This window comes from Solanum lycopersicum, chromosome 7 (genome assembly GCF_036512215.1).
Source record: "Solanum lycopersicum chromosome 7, SLM_r2.1".
In the NCBI taxonomy this organism is placed as follows: Eukaryota; Viridiplantae; Streptophyta; class Magnoliopsida; order Solanales; family Solanaceae; genus Solanum; species Solanum lycopersicum.
In genome coordinates, this window is record NC_090806.1 from 51,830,636 (window position 1) to 51,849,964 (window position 19,329).

General features: G+C 35.2%; 1 protein-coding gene across 3 annotated transcripts in view; it reads right to left on the reverse strand.

Annotated features, from left to right (window-relative positions):
- The window catches only part of LOC101264535 (THO complex subunit 6), a 30,925-nt gene extending 15,663 nt beyond the window's left edge, over positions 1 to 15,262 (reverse strand). For all 3 annotated transcript variants that reach the window (XM_019214973.3, XM_010325742.4, XM_010325741.4), the window contains exons 1-10: positions 14,777 to 15,262; positions 14,656 to 14,675; positions 14,466 to 14,570; positions 13,847 to 13,917; positions 7,080 to 7,125; positions 6,448 to 6,508; positions 5,557 to 5,610; positions 5,270 to 5,350; positions 5,030 to 5,069; positions 4,669 to 4,781 (exon numbers count right to left, since the gene is read on the reverse strand). In XM_019214973.3, coding sequence (XP_019070518.1) covers positions 4,669 to 4,781; positions 5,030 to 5,069; positions 5,270 to 5,350; positions 5,557 to 5,610; positions 6,448 to 6,508; positions 7,080 to 7,125; positions 13,847 to 13,917; positions 14,466 to 14,570; positions 14,656 to 14,675; positions 14,777 to 14,974 — 789 coding nt within the window. In that variant the 5' untranslated portion in view covers positions 14,975 to 15,262. The remainder of the gene's footprint in view (positions 1 to 4,668; positions 4,782 to 5,029; positions 5,070 to 5,269; positions 5,351 to 5,556; positions 5,611 to 6,447; positions 6,509 to 7,079; positions 7,126 to 13,846; positions 13,918 to 14,465; positions 14,571 to 14,655; positions 14,676 to 14,776) is intronic.
- Positions 15,263 to 19,329: the final 4,067 nt, after the last annotated feature.

The window sequence follows — 19,329 nt, forward strand, 5'->3', positions numbered from 1 at the left end:
GCAACAATGAATCAAGAAAAAGAAAATGACAAAAAGAAACAACTTTAAACACAGATTGCATGGTCTGATGCAAAACATGAATCAACAAGAAGTTTAGGTATGTTATTGCATATTGCGAAGCAATTGGTAAGCTCCATTTCTTATCTGGAGCCAAGAGATATCTAATACCATTAAGTCACACTTATAGTCACAGTTTAGGTATGTAGGGCCCTGTCCCGGTGATCTGTCATTATATGGTTATAAATTCCATTAGAGGCTTCGTAGACCATTTAAAGTTGTCATGGCTCATGAGTAATTATAGCATTTAAAGTTGTCATGGCTCATGAGTAATTATAGTTTCAGTTGCCGACTATATTAGTGTGGCCAATTGGCCAACACGCCTTATGTATAGCATCTATCTATTGTCTAAACTCTTTATGTATAATGGGTCATCTGATTAGCACAAGCCATTTGTATAGCAGGTACTCATATGGACCCTTGTTCGTCCCATGCGAATGGGGGCATGACAACAGTTACAAATACATCAGATGTCCATTAGCAATCAAGCAACACAGTACTTGGCTCGAGGCTCTACGTCTAATGCATATAGCTGTTTCATTACCATGTTATCTCAACATGAACTTAGTTTCACAAGGCCAAATACTACAAGTTATGCTCTATGTAAAAACAACAAGCAGTTCACACATCCCTACCCAGGTCGCTATTTCATCAGACATAACCAGTGTTATCAAAGGCACGCTTAGACCTGAAGCGAGGCTTAAAACAGACGACGGTCTGTCCTACACAACCGTCGATGGGATCAGAAACTCCCAAAAATTCAGTCGGGAAAAATTGGCTAAAGTCTTGATCGACGGACGAACCAACAGCCCGTAGGTCAGATGACGGTCCATAGTGCGTGACCGTCGATCGAGACTCCCATTCACCCACTCTCTGACAAGAGCTACAGATGACCAGCACGGACCATAGGTGGACCTACGGTCCGTAGGTCTAACCGTAGGTGGAAAATTTGCAGACAGTTAAGGGGAAATGCAGTTGGGTCAACTTCAAATGGTCATAACTCTTAGCGCAAAATGAATTAGGTGTCACATTACCTACCCACATATAAATAATTGAATTAGCTTTCCATAGCTACCGACCTTGCTAAAATCAAACCTTCGAGTAAAAAGTTATGCCCATTTTAGTAAAGGTCTGTCAAACAGGCCTAATCGACGGACCCAACGACGGGGCGTCGGTCAGACGACGAACCGTCAGTCCTAGCCGTCGTTTAGTTCGACAGCAACTTTCCCAGGGGTCTTTTGGACTTCCCACTCTGTTTAAACCCCAAATAACATTGTTTTCGCCCTAAATCATCATATTTTAGTCAGTTTAATCCTAGAAACATAATTGAAAACATATCTAAGTCAAATCATTAAATCAAAACTTAGAAAATTAGAAGCAAGAGAGGAGAAAAAGCTCAAGAACCCTAGTTCAAGAACGCCACAAGTTCCAGCAGTTCCAGCCCCAAAACCTTAAGTATTTTTCCGTGAATTTCATCACCAGGTATGTGGGATTTCACTAGTGGGTTCCTTTCACACAATGGGTCCCTAGTTTTCAGTCAAATTCTTGATTCTCTTATCATGATTAAACCTAGAGTTTCTAGAACTTTGATAGAGCTTCATGATTTAGTTAAATATATGTTTCAAATCAGATTATCATGTTATTACTCAAATTATCGCATGAATTTCAAACCCTAGCTATGTATTGCTTTAGTTCTTGAATTACACATGCTACGTCAGATATTTCAGACATTTCAGATATACATGCCTCAGTTATAAATGCATAATTACCAGATTAATTGGTGCATTTTCAGTTTGCATGTTCAGTTTCGACCTATCCAGTATTTACAGAAACTCGGACATAATCAATTGATTTACAGAATTCATTGGGAGTAGCATAATACCGAGTTGAACTAGGATTCAGCATACCCAATTAGTCCCAAAACTACAAGCCAAGCAGGTTGTAAGTCCCCTCTGTGGGCAATCAGTTTAGTGATCACGCCAGCATGCATTTATACCTTTGGCAAGGTATATTGGTTCCTCTCGATGGGGCGTATGCATTGAACTCCACATATAGCTCATGTGGTTTTATTATCGGTTATTAGTAGCTCCCACAGATCAGTCAAACTCTCTGCATTGACCATTTATCAGTATATTCAGTATTCAGTTTTAGCATGTTATAAATTGGTCATTGCATCCAGTTAGCTTAGATTTCAGTTTATCATGTCAAATTATTATACTTGCTATTTTGCTTGTTCAGTTATGATTTATTTCAACTTTACTCTATTCTACATGCTTAGTACATTTCAAGTACTAACGCATACGTGCACTACATTTTCTCGTGATGTAGGTTCAAGTTCTCAGCATCCAGATCACACATAAATCGATTTCCCGATCTCCAATTCCGCAGATTCAGTGGTGAGTTCTCATTCTCCGAGGACAACAGTCATGAGCTTCATTTTAGTCTTTAGTCATTTAGTTTCAGTTTTTGCTAGATTTAGCTGGGGCTTGTCCCAGTATTTCTAGTCCAGTTTAGAGGCTATTTTCAGACATATTTAGATTCAACTTAGTATTGAGTTAATATTTCTTTTGTATTAAACTCATTGTTTTCAAATTTCTCAGCTGTAGAATATGGGTATTCCCCATCTTTTCAGACTAAATTAAGATTTAGCTTCCGCATCAGTTTATTATTCTTTAGTATGCTCATGATCATGCCAGCAGGGTTAGCTTGGGATCACTTGTGGTCTTAGGTTCTGTGTCCGTGTCTTGGGAGTAGCTCGGGGCATGACAACTTACAAACTGCAAGGTGTTCCTCATAAAACAATCACACTAACATCTTTCCAATCAGATGTTGAAGAACAGATGTTGCCTAGAGATGCAATGTTAAGCCTTATGAAGGCAGATTATAAGCTATGTTGCGCAGACTCTTCAATTTTAGAGCCGAACCCGTCTCGACGCGAGACTAGTGCAGGTGCGGGGTGTGGGTCGGATTCGGTCAATCCGATTCGGATCCTTTGACTAGAGCCGAAAAAATGAGCAAGAAAATACTAATTTCAAGGCGAGCGAAAGTTAGACGACTTTTCTACAACGAAGTTGTCACAAGGTCTGATGCTCCATAGAAAAGAAATCTTGTACAATAATAGAGAGGAGGTGAAGGCTCCATGGGAGAGAAGAATAAATTAAATGTCTTCTTCTTGAAACAGAAGAGAGAGAAAACTTTTTTTTCTTGAAAAGGAACACAGAAGGCTAAAGGTTTTTTTGGGAGAAGAGAGGGCTTTCTTGGGAGAAGAAAGGGCAACACCATAATTTCTTTTTTTTATAATAAATAAAAGAAATTATAATTTTTTAAAAATCAATTACTGCAATAACTAGTCATAATTAATTTATGCTTTTAAATTTGCACATTTATAATTGATATGTTTTAAGTATAGAGTTTTACAAGATATTTAATATTATTATTATTATAACTATATTTTATAATATTGAATAATTTTAGCCGAATCCCCGCACCCGTACCCATACTCGGATTCGCACCCCCGAATCTAAAAATTTAAATTTTGTCGAATCCGACTCTCGGAGTTGCATCTGTCTCGTATACCCGCACCCGAGACCGAGCAACTTAGATTATAAGCACATAGACCTCTCTTCTAATGTTGGTGATGCTTCTGTTTTACATCTTCAGCCATATGGCCAAAAATCTTTGTTAGCTGCAAAGTTTTCAGATTTTCGCCTTGAGGACAAGTCGTCTTTCGAGGAGGGGTGTACTGATAAGGCACGTATCTTCCATACTTATTCAAGGAGGAAGAAGCGAAGAAAGATAGGAGAAGATACTGATTTGCATCTTCTCAAATTACTGGAGGTTTCACCCATGGAGCAATGAGTAGTTTCATACTGTTATTAGGAGTTATGACAGTTTCTTACTGCTATGAGTTAAGGCAGTTTCTCACTGTTATTAGGAGTTATCTTTATCCTAAATAGTTATAAAGTGGTTATTTTTTATATATTGCATAATAGAATATCTAGAAAATAAGCAAACAGATGGCCATATATCTTTTAAATGCAGAAAAGGTTGTTCTAAGAGATACGAGATACTTGTCTCTCTTTGTATTTTCTATTGTTCTTCGAGATACGAGATACTTGTGTCTCTTTTTGTATTTTCTGTTGTTTTTATTCAGTATAAAACCGCAGTTTCTATCAGTTTGCATGTCCAACAGTTAAACGCATGTCATTCTATTAAATGTTCCATAGTCATATTGTTTGATTAAGGCTAGAGAATTAGTGCGAGTGATCTTTGAATTACTATATTGACTATGGATTTTGTTGGATTATTATTCTCCATTTATTGATTATTATTCTCCATTTATTGCTCTCACTGCTTATATGATTGGGTAAGTGAATGGATGATTGGTTTGCCCGACAGGTGGTGTTAGTGGGTGCCAGTCTATGGGGTATTTTGAGATGTGAATTTTCCAAATAAAGTGAAAAATATTTTGTTTACATGGTCAAACGCCACTGAACATTGCAACAAAAGTAATTGCAGTATGACAGCTCTAACCAAACAACAATTATTATAGTTCATACAGTAGCAAATGGACAAAGAAAGTTAGTTTGGTAATGGCATCTGAACTCTTACCAGCCAACTCTCGCTTGCATCAAGAGCTATGCAACTGACATACGGATACAACTCCTTTAACTTCTTATCCTTCTGGGGATCAATTATTTGAATACATTTACCAGTTCTGCAATCTAAGACAATTTCATAAAATGGCAATCAATAATCAACACATAAAGATAGATCAAAAATGAGAAAATCATGTGTTACTCCCAAAGTAAGGAAGAGCCCAAAGCAATCAATTGAAGGCAAAATTGGCAAATTCATCAGGGCTGGCCTTGTGTTCCAAAAAAAAAAATTATAACTACAGCTCCTATTTATTTTTTTTTTGGAGCAAGAATAACTACTGCTCGTATTATTAGAAGGAATATGAAAGATATACCCCATATCCGTGCTGTCCCATCCTCTGAACCAGTTATGACCTGAAAATTGCCGAGGGAGTGAGAGAGAGAAAAAAAGAAGCAAAAGTGGGCCAAATTCAAGGTACAATTGAAGTTTCAAGAAATACTATATTTAAAAAACAAAAGGGTGCTATTGTACTTCACAAGTGCATAAAATGGAAATGGGTAAGACCAGCCACAGAGAGAGAGTGTATGCATGAGAGACAAACATAAATTTTTACCTGATTGTGAGAATTTCGCGCAACAATGCAGTGCAAGTAGTCCGAATGTCCTTTAAGAACCATCTTTATTTCATTCGTCTCCTGAGCACCATAATTTAAATCACATTATCGTCAAAAAAGTCTTAGTTAGAAGATTTCTTTTTTCTTCTATTTGGAAAAAGAAAAAAACTCCTTTTAAGAAGCAAAGAATTACGTAGGGACTAGTCGCTAGTGGAAACGAAAAGAAAGAAGTAATTAAGAAATACTATAATATCATAATCAACCATGCACAATGCACATATACATACCACATCCCAGCAATATGCACAAGAATCACCAGAAGCAGCAAATATGGATCCGGTCTACAATAGAACACAAAAAATGAAATAAGCATATGTAGACAGGACAATGTGGAGGTAGGAAACTGGATTTGAGAGAAGCAAGAGAGGAATCCATGAGATATAAATGGTAAACGCAGAAGTATAAACAAAGTTAGCTAAGTCACATGCTTTGAACTAACAGCTCCAACTATGGCATCCAGACCCCAAAGTCCACTCAGCATGAATACTTAAATGACTACCACCTCATAGGGTTGTTGCAGAAGCCTTCTCCAAATTAGGTATTATGATATCAAATGCACAATTCTCAACTCCAAATGGAGTAGGTTGATGATGTACTAAATAAGATTGTAAACCCCCTCTTCCCTACGCCCCGCCCACCACCCCCCAAATACACACAGAGCATCAAAGAAACAGATGAATAAGAGTATAGTACAAAGTGTCCACTACATTGAAGTTCTTTTGTAGTTCATCCAATATTTAGCACTTCAGTAAATTGTCTGATTTGAAATGAAAGCTTCCCCCACTACCATGCTCTGCTCTCTTCTTCGTAAAAAATGAAATAAAACAAACTATTCCCTCACTGCTGCACAGCAGATAAGTTTCAGAAGAATCATCATAATCTAGTGAAGAACCCAAGATATTCCTTCACAACGAAGAGCATCTGTAGTGATACAGCTGGTTTCACCTCTCAGATTTAAGAAGCATCGAACATTAGAAGATAACTAAGTCACTATTCACATCTACCTCCTAGCAGCCAACGCATAACCAGAAATCAGACTTTCCTATAGTTCAATACTCTCACCCTATAGCATCAATCAAGAAGCCGCTCGGCTGGTTTAGAAAAAGATATAGAGGTACCTGAGTATTAACAGCCACGCAATTATTTTCAGGTATTGGAGAAAGCGCCCCCCATGGACCTCTGAGATATGAGAACGTGGTTGGAACACAAATGAGGCAATAATAGTATAAAGTAGAGGAGGATGAAATAATAGAACCATCATAAGCAGTAACCACTAATTTTCAGATCTAGAAGACAAATGTCAAAGACAACATTTCATCTACACACCAATCCAAGAAGTTCTTTAAATTAAAAACAATCAAAAACTTTAATTGCATAATATATTTGTTCAGCGTCCCCCCTCCCCCAACACCCAAACCCCCTGATTTCAGGTAAGCAGTAAAAGCTACTAACATTATGTATGAGAGAAAAATTTCAATAGCCATCAGTAAGCAGGAAACTGAAAAGACAAAATGTTTAAATACTGAGCAGGACATCTTTTGTTGCACGCCAATTTCTAAGGATGCAATATCAACACACAAGAGTAATGCAAACTGTGTGAGAAAATAGTAAATTTCCACCCTAACCACAAGCTTTCTTTGAAGCCCCTACAACATGGGATATTTGAAAAAATCTGAAATTATTTTATGTTTCTTGATAACTTAGATATTTGAAGAAATCTGAAATTATTTTATGTTTCTTGATAACTTACTTCTTCTGAGGATTTACCAAGTCAAGTACCGGCTTTGATACGCCTCCTGAATAGTAAAAAAAGAAAAGTAAGCAGAGAATTCAACTCTCAGCCAAAAAGCAGTAACAAAATAGTTTCAAGTTGCATCAACATCACAGTGAAAACCAGACGGCCTATCGGCATTCAGCTGATGCTTTGACTTGCAGAATTTTTCTGCCCAAACAGAAAAAGGATGTTGATGTTCAAAAGGTAATTTGGTTTATGGCTGCTAAACTAGTATCTAAGAGGACAGACAACAAAATATAATGTGGGAAGCAAGAAAGAGGCTTCTTACAGAATTAGGCAAGAAAATTTCAAGACAAATATTTTGCCAGTTCATTAGGTGCAGCAGAAAGTGCATTCCCTCACTTCTCTTTCATCCAAGATTAATAATATTTCTTGCACTGGTAGATCTATGATGCAATAGGGACACAATATTAGAATCCAAATTTTCTTTGCTTTTGTTGAGTCCTACATTGGTGGGCTTAGGAAATTTGGTCTTGTGCAATCCTCCCTTCATGAGCTAGCTTTTGGTGTTGAGTTAGGTCTAAGGTTCATTTCTTTATCGTGATATCAGATCCATGGCCAACCTAATTCATTATTTCATCTGATGTTGGGCCCCCTATCTTGTATTAACCAAGCTTCAAATTTCCAGTCCTAGGCATACGAGGGTGGTTGAGTCCCATACCGCTGGGGTTGGGAAATTTGGTCTTCCTCTAAGATGCTCGGACTCGGGTGTGGGTGTCCGATACAGGTGTGGATCTAAAGATCAGATCCTTCATGGTCTAATTTTTAAGATCCAGGGATATGGATCCATGTATGTATACGGGTGCAGCGATTCGCCTAAAAATAATTAGAATATCTAAAAATAGAGCTATAAAACCTAAATTTTGAGAAATTATGTGGAGAACTTGAGGAGAATCATGGAAGGAGATCCAAGGAAAGGCAGTAATATAGAAATTTCTACATAAAAGGTATTTCATTTCCTTCAATTTCACCTTAGCTTTTGTATTGATTACAGAAATCATCAAAACTAGTGCGGGTTACCTCTCCTATGTGGTTTGCGAGCTATTGCATAGGAGCGAAATTTTACCCTGTGCGCACCCAAAAGATTAGTGGCTGCGGGTTTTCCTTGTCGTAAAAAAAAATGGACACTAACACCCATATTTCATATTTTTTCTCTCGTTCTTCCTCTCCCTCTTTACATCCCACAAAGCAACACTAAAAAGAAAGAGAGAACAAATATGAAAAATAAAAGAAAAGAATAATTTTTTGAAAAACACAAAAGAGATTTTTGAGTGTAAAAAAGTCATGTGAGTCACATGCCTTCTTTAATGAAGAGCTCAGAATTGGGCTCATAGAGGCCGTAGGAAGGGTATTTAATTGAAGTGGAAGTGGAAAATGGGTCTTATCAGGCAAGCTTTGTTACTTTTCAATAGAGAAAGACTTCTTGAAGACATGGAATCCCACATCTCTCTTCCAGTCATGCAAGAGATAGAACAGAACACTTTGCAGGAGATGATAGTGGTGAATCAAAGTGAGAAATTGGTGGAAAAGCCTCTGTGAATTGCAGAAGAAACAACTCCACAATATTAGAATCCAAATTTTCTTTGCTTTTGTTGAGTCCTACATTGGTGGGCTTAGGAAATTTGGTCTTGGCCAATCCTCCCTTCACGATCTAGCTTTTGGTGTTGAGTTAGGTCTAAGGTTCATTTCTTTTTCGTGATATCAGAACCATGGCCAACCTAATTCATTATTTCATCTAATGTTGGGCCCCCTATTGTATTGACCAAGCTTCACAACTCCAGTACTAGGCATACGAGGGTAGTTGAGTCCTATACCGCTGGGGTTGGGGAAATTTGTTCTTCCCCTAAGATGCTCGGACTCGGGTGTGGGTGTCTGATACAAATGTGCATCTAAAGGTCGGATCCTTCATGGTCTAATTTTTAACCATATATGGATACGGGTGCAAGGATTCGCCTAAAAAATAATTAAAATATCTAAAATAGAGCTATAAAACATAAATTATGAGACATTATGTGGAGAACTTAAGGAGAAGCATGAAAGGAGATCCAAGGAAAGGCAGTAATATAGAAATTTCTACGTAAAAGGTATTTCATTTCCTTCAATTTCACCTTAGCTTTTGTATTGATTGCAGAAATCATCAAATTGTCCACAATTTCCCCGTCATAGAAGGCAGTAATAAAAAATGTGGGTTAAAATGGGGGGTAGATGGATTAAAATGGCATGTTTGGAGGCAAGTGGAACTAGACGAGGGATAATGATGCTATGGGATAGTAGAATTTGGAAAGGTGAAATACTAGAGATAGGTGCATACACTCTTGTAAAATTGCCAGATTTCACTTGCCATATAACAGAGGTGTATGCTCCTAACTGTTATGTGGAAAGAAGATTAGTATGGGAGGAGATTGGCTCAATCAAAGGATAAATAGAAGGTCCCTGGGCAATTTGTGGAGACTTCAATGTGTCCAGATATGTCTCGAAGAAAAGGAAGGGTGTTAGAAGAACACAGGGCATGAGGGAGTTCTCTTACCTGATTGAAGACTTGAATTTGATTGATCTCCGTCTTGAGAATGCTAATTTCACTTGGTTCAAAGGGGATACTGGGAAATAGCCTCAAGACTTGACAGGATATTGGTGTCTCAAGAATGGGATGACTCTTTCAATAATATGAAACAAATTGCACTCCAAAAAAAATGTCAGATCATTCTTCGATTGCAATTCAAGGAGGTTCCCAGAAGAAGAACAAGAGTTATTTCAAGTTTGAGAATTGGCGGCTTGGCGCTGAAGGTTTTATTGATAGAGTGAAGGTGTGGTGAAGTTCTTTTGATTACCAGGGGAGACCTGATTATGTTCTAGCTTCCAAATTAAAAGCCTTGGAACATAAACTGAAAGAATGGAGTAGAAGTGAGCAAGGAAACCTAGGTCAACAAAGGAAGAATCTGCTAGAGAAGTTGGCTACTCTGGAGTACATTGCAATAGCCAGAGGCTTAACAACAGAGGAATCAATGGAGAAGGCATCCTTAATCATGAACTTTGAGCAGCTAATCAAGAATGAAGAGATCTTACGGAGACAAAGATCTAGATCCCTGTGGTTGAAAGAAATAGATAAGAATACCAAATTCTTTCGCAAGATGGATGATGCACACAAGAGATGTAACAACATTGACCAACTTCTTGTTCAAGGGAATCTAATCAATGATCAAGAAAGAATTCAAGGGGAAATAGTGGAATTTTCCAAGACTTGTACTCAGAGAATGTCGGGTGGGGACCTGCCAGCAACTTCACAAATTGCCCAAGGCTCAGTTGAGGAAATGGAAGATTTAGAAAGGGAATTTGAAGAGGAGGTACTGAAATGCCTAAAGCAATGTGCAATTGATAAAGCACCTGCAGATGGGTTTACAATGGGGTTCTACATCAAGTTTTAGGAAGTGGTAAAAATAATATCATGAAGACCTTCCAGAATTTCTACGAGCAAGGAAGGTTTGAAAGAAGTTTCAGTGCTACCTTCGTTGCTCTTATTCCAAAGAAGAAAAGTGCTAAAGAATTAAGAGATTTCAGATCCTTCAGACGGATATGTAGTATTTACAAGCTATTATCCAAAGTGCTTACTGAAAGGTTGAAAAGAGTGATGGCTAAGCTTGTGGGCTCACAACAATTGGCATTCATCAAAGGAAGGCAGATTATGGATGCTGCCCTCATAGCAAATGAAGTAATAGACGCCAGGGTGAACTTGAAGAAACCTGGAATATTATGCAAATTAGACATTGAGAAAGCATATGATCATGTCAATTGGGGCTTGCTTATGGATCCTGCTAGAGAAGATGGGATTTTGATGTAAATGGAATCAGTGGATTAAATTTTGAATCTCAACAGTGAACTTCTCTATACTTATTAATGGTTCACCAGAAGGTTATTTTAATTCACAGAGGGGCCTAAGACAAGGTGAACAACATGATTAAGACAGCAAACACGGAAGGTTGCTTAAGAGGATTTGAGGTTGCTAGAGTTGGACGAAATATCTTGAAGATAACTCATCTTCCCTATGCAGATGACACTTATATTCTGTGATGTTGAAGAAGAGCATCTCAAAATGCTGAGACTAATCTTGGTAATATTTGAAGGAATGTCAGGTTTACATGTTAACGGGAGGAACAACTTCCTATACCTGGTTAATGAAGTGCCAAACATGGAAATCTTAAAGACAATCTTAGGGCGTGATGTGGGTGCTATACCAACTATCTACCTTGGATTGCCTTTGGGGGCAAATCTATGTATATGGAAATCTAGAATGGGGTGATTGAGAAATGTGAGAAGAAGTTAGCAAGGTGGAAGTCCCAATATCTCTTTATGGGTGGAAGATTGATATTGATAAACTTTGTGCTTGATGCACTTCCAACATATATGATGTCATGATTTCCTATCCCAACAGGAATAATCAATAGGTTGGATAGCATCAAGAGGAAATTTCTATGCCAAGGGAACAAAGACAAGAAGAGTTACCACCTAGTCAAATGGAAGGCAGTGATCAATGAGAAAAGATTCGGGGATTGGGGATCAAAAATCTGAAGAATCAGAGTAAAGCTTTAAGAATGAGATGGCTATGGAAATATTCAAATGAAAATCGAAGTCTTTGAGCTAGAGTCATTAAGCTAAATTGGATGACAAAGGGATCACTACTCCTTATGGTGTTAGCTTATGGAAATCTATCAGAATTTCGTGGAATGAATTCAAAGTTAATACCATAGTCAAAGTGGCAGATGGAGCTAAAATTGTCTTCTGGAAGGATGATTGGCATGAAGCAGGCAACATGGAGACATTATTCCTACATATTTATAACTTAGTTTTACATCAACACAGCACAATAGCAGAATTGTGGACACCTTAAGGGTGGAAATTTGTGTTCAGGATACACCTCAATGATTGGGAAATACCAAGAGTAGCAAAATTATTCAGCACCATTGACCAATTCAGTGGTTTGTAGGCTGGACAAGACATCCTACAGTGGCAGGGATATGTTAGGCTTTTTGTAATTAGCCTTCCAAGTCCCTCTATGTACGAATTTTTGGAGGTCACCAGCATGTCCTTAATGCTGAGGAATACAACATTACCGTTTTTCAAAAAAACTGGCTTGAATTGGATCCTTAAAATTTCTCTTAATGGAGGTTTAGATCCTGAATCAGTAGCAAAGAGCCAAATTGGTGAATGGAGTAATCTTGGCTGGAAATTTTATTTTTTTTTGAAGAAGGTAACTTGTATTATGAACAAAAGGAATACTCAGAAAAGTATTCCAGTATACTTGCAACAAAATTACAGAGGGAGAGGTGTCCCTACTAAGCTTCATAAATTCTAAAATACTAGGAATATCCTCTTCTTGAGGATATTTGTGTTACACCCAAAAAAAAAGGACTAGACAGTTCATCTTCAGTTTCTGCAGAGAGCGGCTCTTGTTTTCGAAACATCTCTGGTTCCTTTCCATCCATATAGTCCACCAAATGCAGGTTGGGACAATCTTCCATCTCTCCCCGTGTCCCGACTGATTCCCATGGAATTTTAGCTATAGGAGATTAGCAGATTTGCAGAATTCTATGACACACTTGCTCAATATACTGGAACCACCCTCCTCAGAGACATATTATGGTGGAAAAACCCACAACTCAGGTGAATTCTCAATCAAAACAGCAAACCACTAGCTGATTTATGGCAACAATATTAGTGACTTTTGGCCTTGGAAGCACAGATAGAAAGACTATGATTCCATATAAGGTGCCCTGCTTTGTATTGTAAAAAGGCTTGTTCGATACAGGATAAGCAACAAAGAATGCAACTACAGCTATGTTCTATCTGTCTTTTATATGGAAGAACTGCAGAAACAACTAATCATTTGTTCCTGCACTGCAGAGTAACCACCCAACTCTGGGATTTGTTTTGGGTTATGTAGGCTTGAGCAGGACTATGTCAGGGAGTTCAGTAGAGATGCTATCTAGCTGGAGAAGAAAAGGGAGCACCAAAGTTCAGAAAAGAAGATGGAGCATAATCCCAGGATGCATATGGAGGGATATTTAGAAGGAAAGACATTAAAGATGTTTTGATTTTGAATGCAAAAGAAACCCAATCCAAAAGATAAAGTTTAATTCTATTTTGCTATTTCATTTTTAATGTAAACAAGAATACATAGAAGACACTGAAACACTACTTCAAGTCCTAGAGTCTCTATAGTTTTCCTTTTTGCTAGAAGATATCTTCCTAGAATAGTAGCTTTTGCCTTCTAATACTCCTGTGAATACTGCTTCACAGCCCTTTTTGTGATCTAATATAAGTTGTTACCTTCATCAGAAAAAAAAAACATCAGCTGAACTGCTACAAGAGGGGCAGATTGAAAATCTGAAGTTGCTGAATTGACATTTTTAACTTCTAATCTGGTAAGCTGATGAAAGACACAAATACATATACATTGCATCCCCTGTTCTTTCCCCTCCTGAACTTACTTTCATAATGTGAGGACATTATAACAAGTTTGTCCGCCAAACAAATCATTCAGCTGCATCAGTTTCAATACAGCAAAAGTGTTGGATGCTAGAACTGGAAGCAAATCCAAGCAAAGGAGCTCAACATTTTTAAATGTTCATAAATAGGATGTTAGAATCCGTCATTCAACAACAATATAACTACACCTCAATCTCAAACTACTCAAGGATACATTACTGCACACACAAAAAAGATGTTACCTTGTGCTGATTCCGTAGATCCCAACATTTCTTTCCACTTCCATCCTCGAATCCGACCATCATCACCACAACTGCATGAAATTACATATATTAACAAAGAATTGGCACATGTGATAGAATAAATAACACTAACCGGTGAAATTAATAGGATTTATTTACTTTTATGTAATAAGTACCACAAGATAATTGCCTCTCTTGCTTACTTAATTGAAAAGAAAATTACTTCACATAGTTTCACAGCTCAATCATTAACTACAACTCTCTAAAACCTCCGTACGAAACAGTTTTACAACTTTTCTCTACTTGCCCTAACATATGAGCTAACTTGCACGGACTCTTCACTTTTGATGCCTCAACTGTGTCAGATTATTCAAAAATACACTACTTTTGGAGAATCCTTCGTCACGCACCCAATGACATTTTTGAAGAGTCCAAGCAATATAGCATATGAGCTCTAGTCAAGCTAAAAGTTCTTACCTGCATTTTAGATACTTGAAGTAACATTTTCCCATAATTTTGATTCTAAACAAAAGAAAAAAGTTGTAATATCTCCCATCTGTGCAAATTTACCTACAGCTTTATCAGTACAGAAAGATAGACGCAAATTCTGAAAAGCTACCTCAATAATAGTGAATCTTCATGGTTACCATAAAATTTAACATCATAAGCAGGTCCATCATGTCCTTGTACCAGCCAACTAGGTTCAGCTACTGGCACCAATGAACTAAACCAACATCACCAAATAAAATATCAATCCAAATAAAACCTGACCAGAACACTTCGAAAACATTGAGACAACAGAAACTCACTTGCCCGCTGAGTTCAATCCCTATCAATAAGAAAAAGGAATTAAATAGTAGCAATTAGTTTGTAGAGCAACCCCTATATTAACGTTCTTTCCTACTTTATAGACTGTAATATTGAGCTTACAAGGCAAGAAGAGATAGAGTAAGCCGCAATGGAGCCGTCGCTAATGGCGGCGACGATGAGGTCCGGATAGGAATTATGGTCCGGGTTCGGGGCAAATGCAGTCCGGAAGACCGTTCGACATTGAGATTCTCTCTCGAGTATAATGGAATCTCTGTATATGTCTTCTTCCCAGTTTCTGCAGTCCATGGCTGTCGCCATTGTTACCGTAATGTTTTGTGTGTAGTGAATCGAGATAATTGAGGGGATTTTGACAAAAAGTGTTTAGAAATTAAAATTGGTGACAAATTACTGATCCGAGTTAAAAAAAAAATTAATTAGAGATTAAGATAATTGGAATTTAAAATACAATATTTAAATTTTTTAAATTTTTAAAACACTTGAATAAACCCAATTCTCATTATCTTTCTTTTCTCTCAAGTTAACAGTGTATTTTGGGTACATTGTTGCGAACAACTCTATTGCTACGACTTTTCAATGCCTTCCTCTCAAGTTGCGAATTCAATTTATCTTTTTCGTCATCGTCGTCATCTACCCCTTAAGGTAATATTCTTTTCTTTCATAGCTAGGATTTTGAGATTGTAACGGTTGATGATTCATTGCATTGTTTTTGTATATAAATTTTTATATTACTTTTGAATTATAATTTTTTGCTATCATGGCAAATCCTCTTATCAAAACTCAAGCTAACGGAAGTAAAGTTTTTTTTTTTTTTTAAGACTCCAAACAAAATCAAATTGAAAATTTGAAATTTTAAACATGTCCTAACAAAAGTGAGAATTTTTATTTCCTCAAAGTCATTGATCTCAAGGGAATTGATTAAAGCAAAAGGGATAAAGTGAGGTGACATGAGACCATCAAGATGGATATATCTAGATCGGTTTTCCTTGAGAGAAAAATTGCAGACAACAAATACACAAAAATCCACAACTAAGAATCAAAATAAGAACAGATTCAAATATTTTTTTAAAGCTAGCAAAAAGTTATAATAAAATGGAGATTCCAATGAATACTAATACTAATACTAAGTAGGCGTTTGTTGATAATAGAAATTTTATGGATATTTTTGATTTAGCAAAATGATATCGATGGCATGTAACTAAATTTCTATTTAACTGCACTACATTATTATAACGGAAAGAGGAAAAAAAATGAAAATAAGAAATTGTTTTTTGACTCGGGATGAATCTTTAGTGATAGATGAAAAGAATAGTGATGGATTTTATACATTTTTTGGATATACAAAAATAGAAAATCACATTTACGATCTACATAATTTTCTTTATCCTTTACTTTTGAGATTTGATTTTCCTTGACAAAATAATTATTCATCTAATTATAACCTTACTTAATCTATACATGAATATGTATTAAGAAGTGAAATAAGTAAAGCAACATCAAATCTAAAAAATTAGCTTATCAATTTTGCATAAATTTAAAATCGCCATTGTTGATATGAATTGATAGTTTCATCTAGTTGAAAAAAATATATGGTGACTGATATAAGTATTGATGGGAGTAATAGTAAATAATTACAAAGCAATGAAAAATAAAATGAATCAATCAATATGAAATTTTGGATCTTAAGAAATTGACCCAAATTAAATAATGAAGAGGGTGGGTGAAGAGTGAAAAATAATATTTTAAAAAAGATTTGGAAAAGTAAAAAAATAATAATTATCTAACATGTCATCGATGTGACACTTAGGTGGAGCGCCTGCACTTCACCCATGTATATGAAACTGGTATTGTATATGTAAGGTGTTATTTAATTCACTTGCAAAAAGATTAGGGGGGCAAATAATTACCCGTAAAGTTAAAGTACTAAAACAAGTTTTGCTGCCAACTTCAGGATGGATTTTATGTATTTAGACTTAATAATAAATATAAGGATTTTGACTAATTTAAAAGGAAAATCTATATTGGATTGTAATTTTATTTGAATTTGCTACGAACAATAAGTAAATTGTTGTATTCATAACAATTGCTGAAATCCTCTACAACAATTAAATGAGTTGTTATATTTTTTTTATTGCAATTGCTGAAATTCTCTACAACAATTAAACGAATTGTTATAGTTTTTTACAAAAATTGCTCAAAATTTCTATAACAAGTACGAAAATTATTGTAGTTTTCATAGCAATTGCTGAAGTTTTCCACAAAAAGTAAGAAAGTTGTTGTACTTTATATAGAAATTACTAAATTTTCTTTAATAAGTAAGCAAATTAATTGGCTAATTCAATTGACAATACCACTCATATTTAATGAAAATTTGAGTAGTTTCATTTAATTTACGCTTACAATTTATATTACATAGTGATCTTATAAAATGATGTAATTATTTGAGATACCAGATGATCAATTCCATTACAATTTCACATATAATCAATTTATAATGCGTAATTAATTGTTTAATGATTGTAACACTCATATTTAATAATAAATAAAGCAGTGTTAATTTAATTTTAAAAAATAATTTATATTAGATATTGATCTTATATAATGAGATAGTTATTTGAGATATCAAACGATCAATTCCACTACAATTTCACATGTAATCAATTTATAATGAGTACATAATTATTTTTTTTGTAACACTCATATTTAATGATAAATAGTGTAGTGTTAATATAATTTTAAAATAAAATTTATATTAGATAGTGATCTTATATATTGAGAATTGAGATAGTTATTTGAGATACTGGACAATCAATTCCATTACAATTTCATATGTAATCAATTTATAATGAGTAAATTAATCAATTTATAATGAGTAAATGATTGTTTATTGGTTATAACACTCATATATAATGATAAATATAGTGATCTTTGACCCAATTACAAATAAAAATAAATTTGATAGTAATCTTACACAAATAAGCAAATTATTATACTTTTCATAGCAATTGTTATAATTCTCTGCATCAATTAAACGAATTGTTTTACAACAATTGTTTAAATTTCTACAACAAGCGTAAAAATTATTGTACTTTTCATTGAAAAATTGCTGAACTTTTCTACGGCAAACAAGAAAGTTGTTGTACTTTATATAACAATTGCTAAAATCCTCACAACAAGTAATAAAATAATAATAAGAATAACAATAAAATCAAATATGCTCCACAACCAAAATAACAACATTCATTGTTCAACACTTGTTGGTCATCACATAAATTATGATTCTCCAGTAATCTTTCAACCACGTAGATCTTTAAAAGTTCATCTTCCAAATAAGTACTTAAACTCAAATGATTATTTATCTTAAAAGGAGTCGTTTCTACTTTTCACCACAACTGTGCAGGTAAATGATCACAATATCTTTCAGCTCACAATTAACTTACAACAAGTAATGATTTTATTCGCAAAATCATCATATGCAATATATCGATGCACAATCATCGCAATTATCGTTGTCAATTCTTTAATCTCCCAACACTAGATATAAAGATTGTTGGACTTGACCCATTCACCATTACAATCAACTGATACTACTATTCTATCTTCCATTAATGATGTTGAAAATACCTGAAAAAATTGTAACTTAGAACTAAAAAGATTGATCATAAAAAATATGATATTGTTATGAAATTATATAAATTATGAAGAAGAATAAAGTAGAGAGAAGAGAAAATACTTCTTATTCCTCTTGATGTATATTCAAGATTCACAAATCTGATTTACAATGAAGGACTCTTTATTTATAGGGGAAACCTAACTTTGTCCCCAAGTAGGATTCCTAACCATATCTTAAAAGGACTTCACATAATTAGACATTCACTATAATACACAACTATGTTTATAACACTCTCCTTGAATGTCAGTAGATTATTTGTCTCGTTAAAACCTTACTTGATAAAACTAGTGGAAAAAGAATCTAGTGAAGGAAAAAGAGTATACATATCTAATAATACACATTATGGATATCTTATTAAAAACCTTACAAGGAAAACCCAATGGGACAAAACCTTTTGAGGGAAAAAGAGTACATCACATATTAATTCCCCCTAATGAGAATATCAATTCACGTACTTGAATCTTCGTTTTCAACGCTTGTGCACCTTCTTCTTGAATAGTGTAGTTGGTACAAACTTTGTGAATAAATCAACTATAGTGTTTCTTGAAAAAACTTGTTGCATGTTGATATCGCCATTCTTTGGAGCTCATGAGTGTAGAAAAACTTTGACGAAATATGCTTCATTCCATCTCCTTTTATGAATCTTTCCTTTAGGATCAAAAATTTCAGCAAGTTCCTTACTTAAACTTCTTTAAGCAAATAATCTATTGCCTTTTGAAAACTCTTCAAGAGTTTCAATTCAAATTATCAACTGCATAACAATACAAAAGATTCTTGATTTCTTTAATGTATATATGAGGATAATAAACAAGTTTTTCAAAAACATATACATGCTTTAGATATTAAACCTATTGGATATTTTCTTATCAATTTTGTCAAGTGACAATTTCAATATTAGATGTATGACATATTCTTGTGCCTAGGTTTCAAGTCAAATAAGCTTTATGCGTACAAAGATGCATTATTTCACTTTTCACTTGAT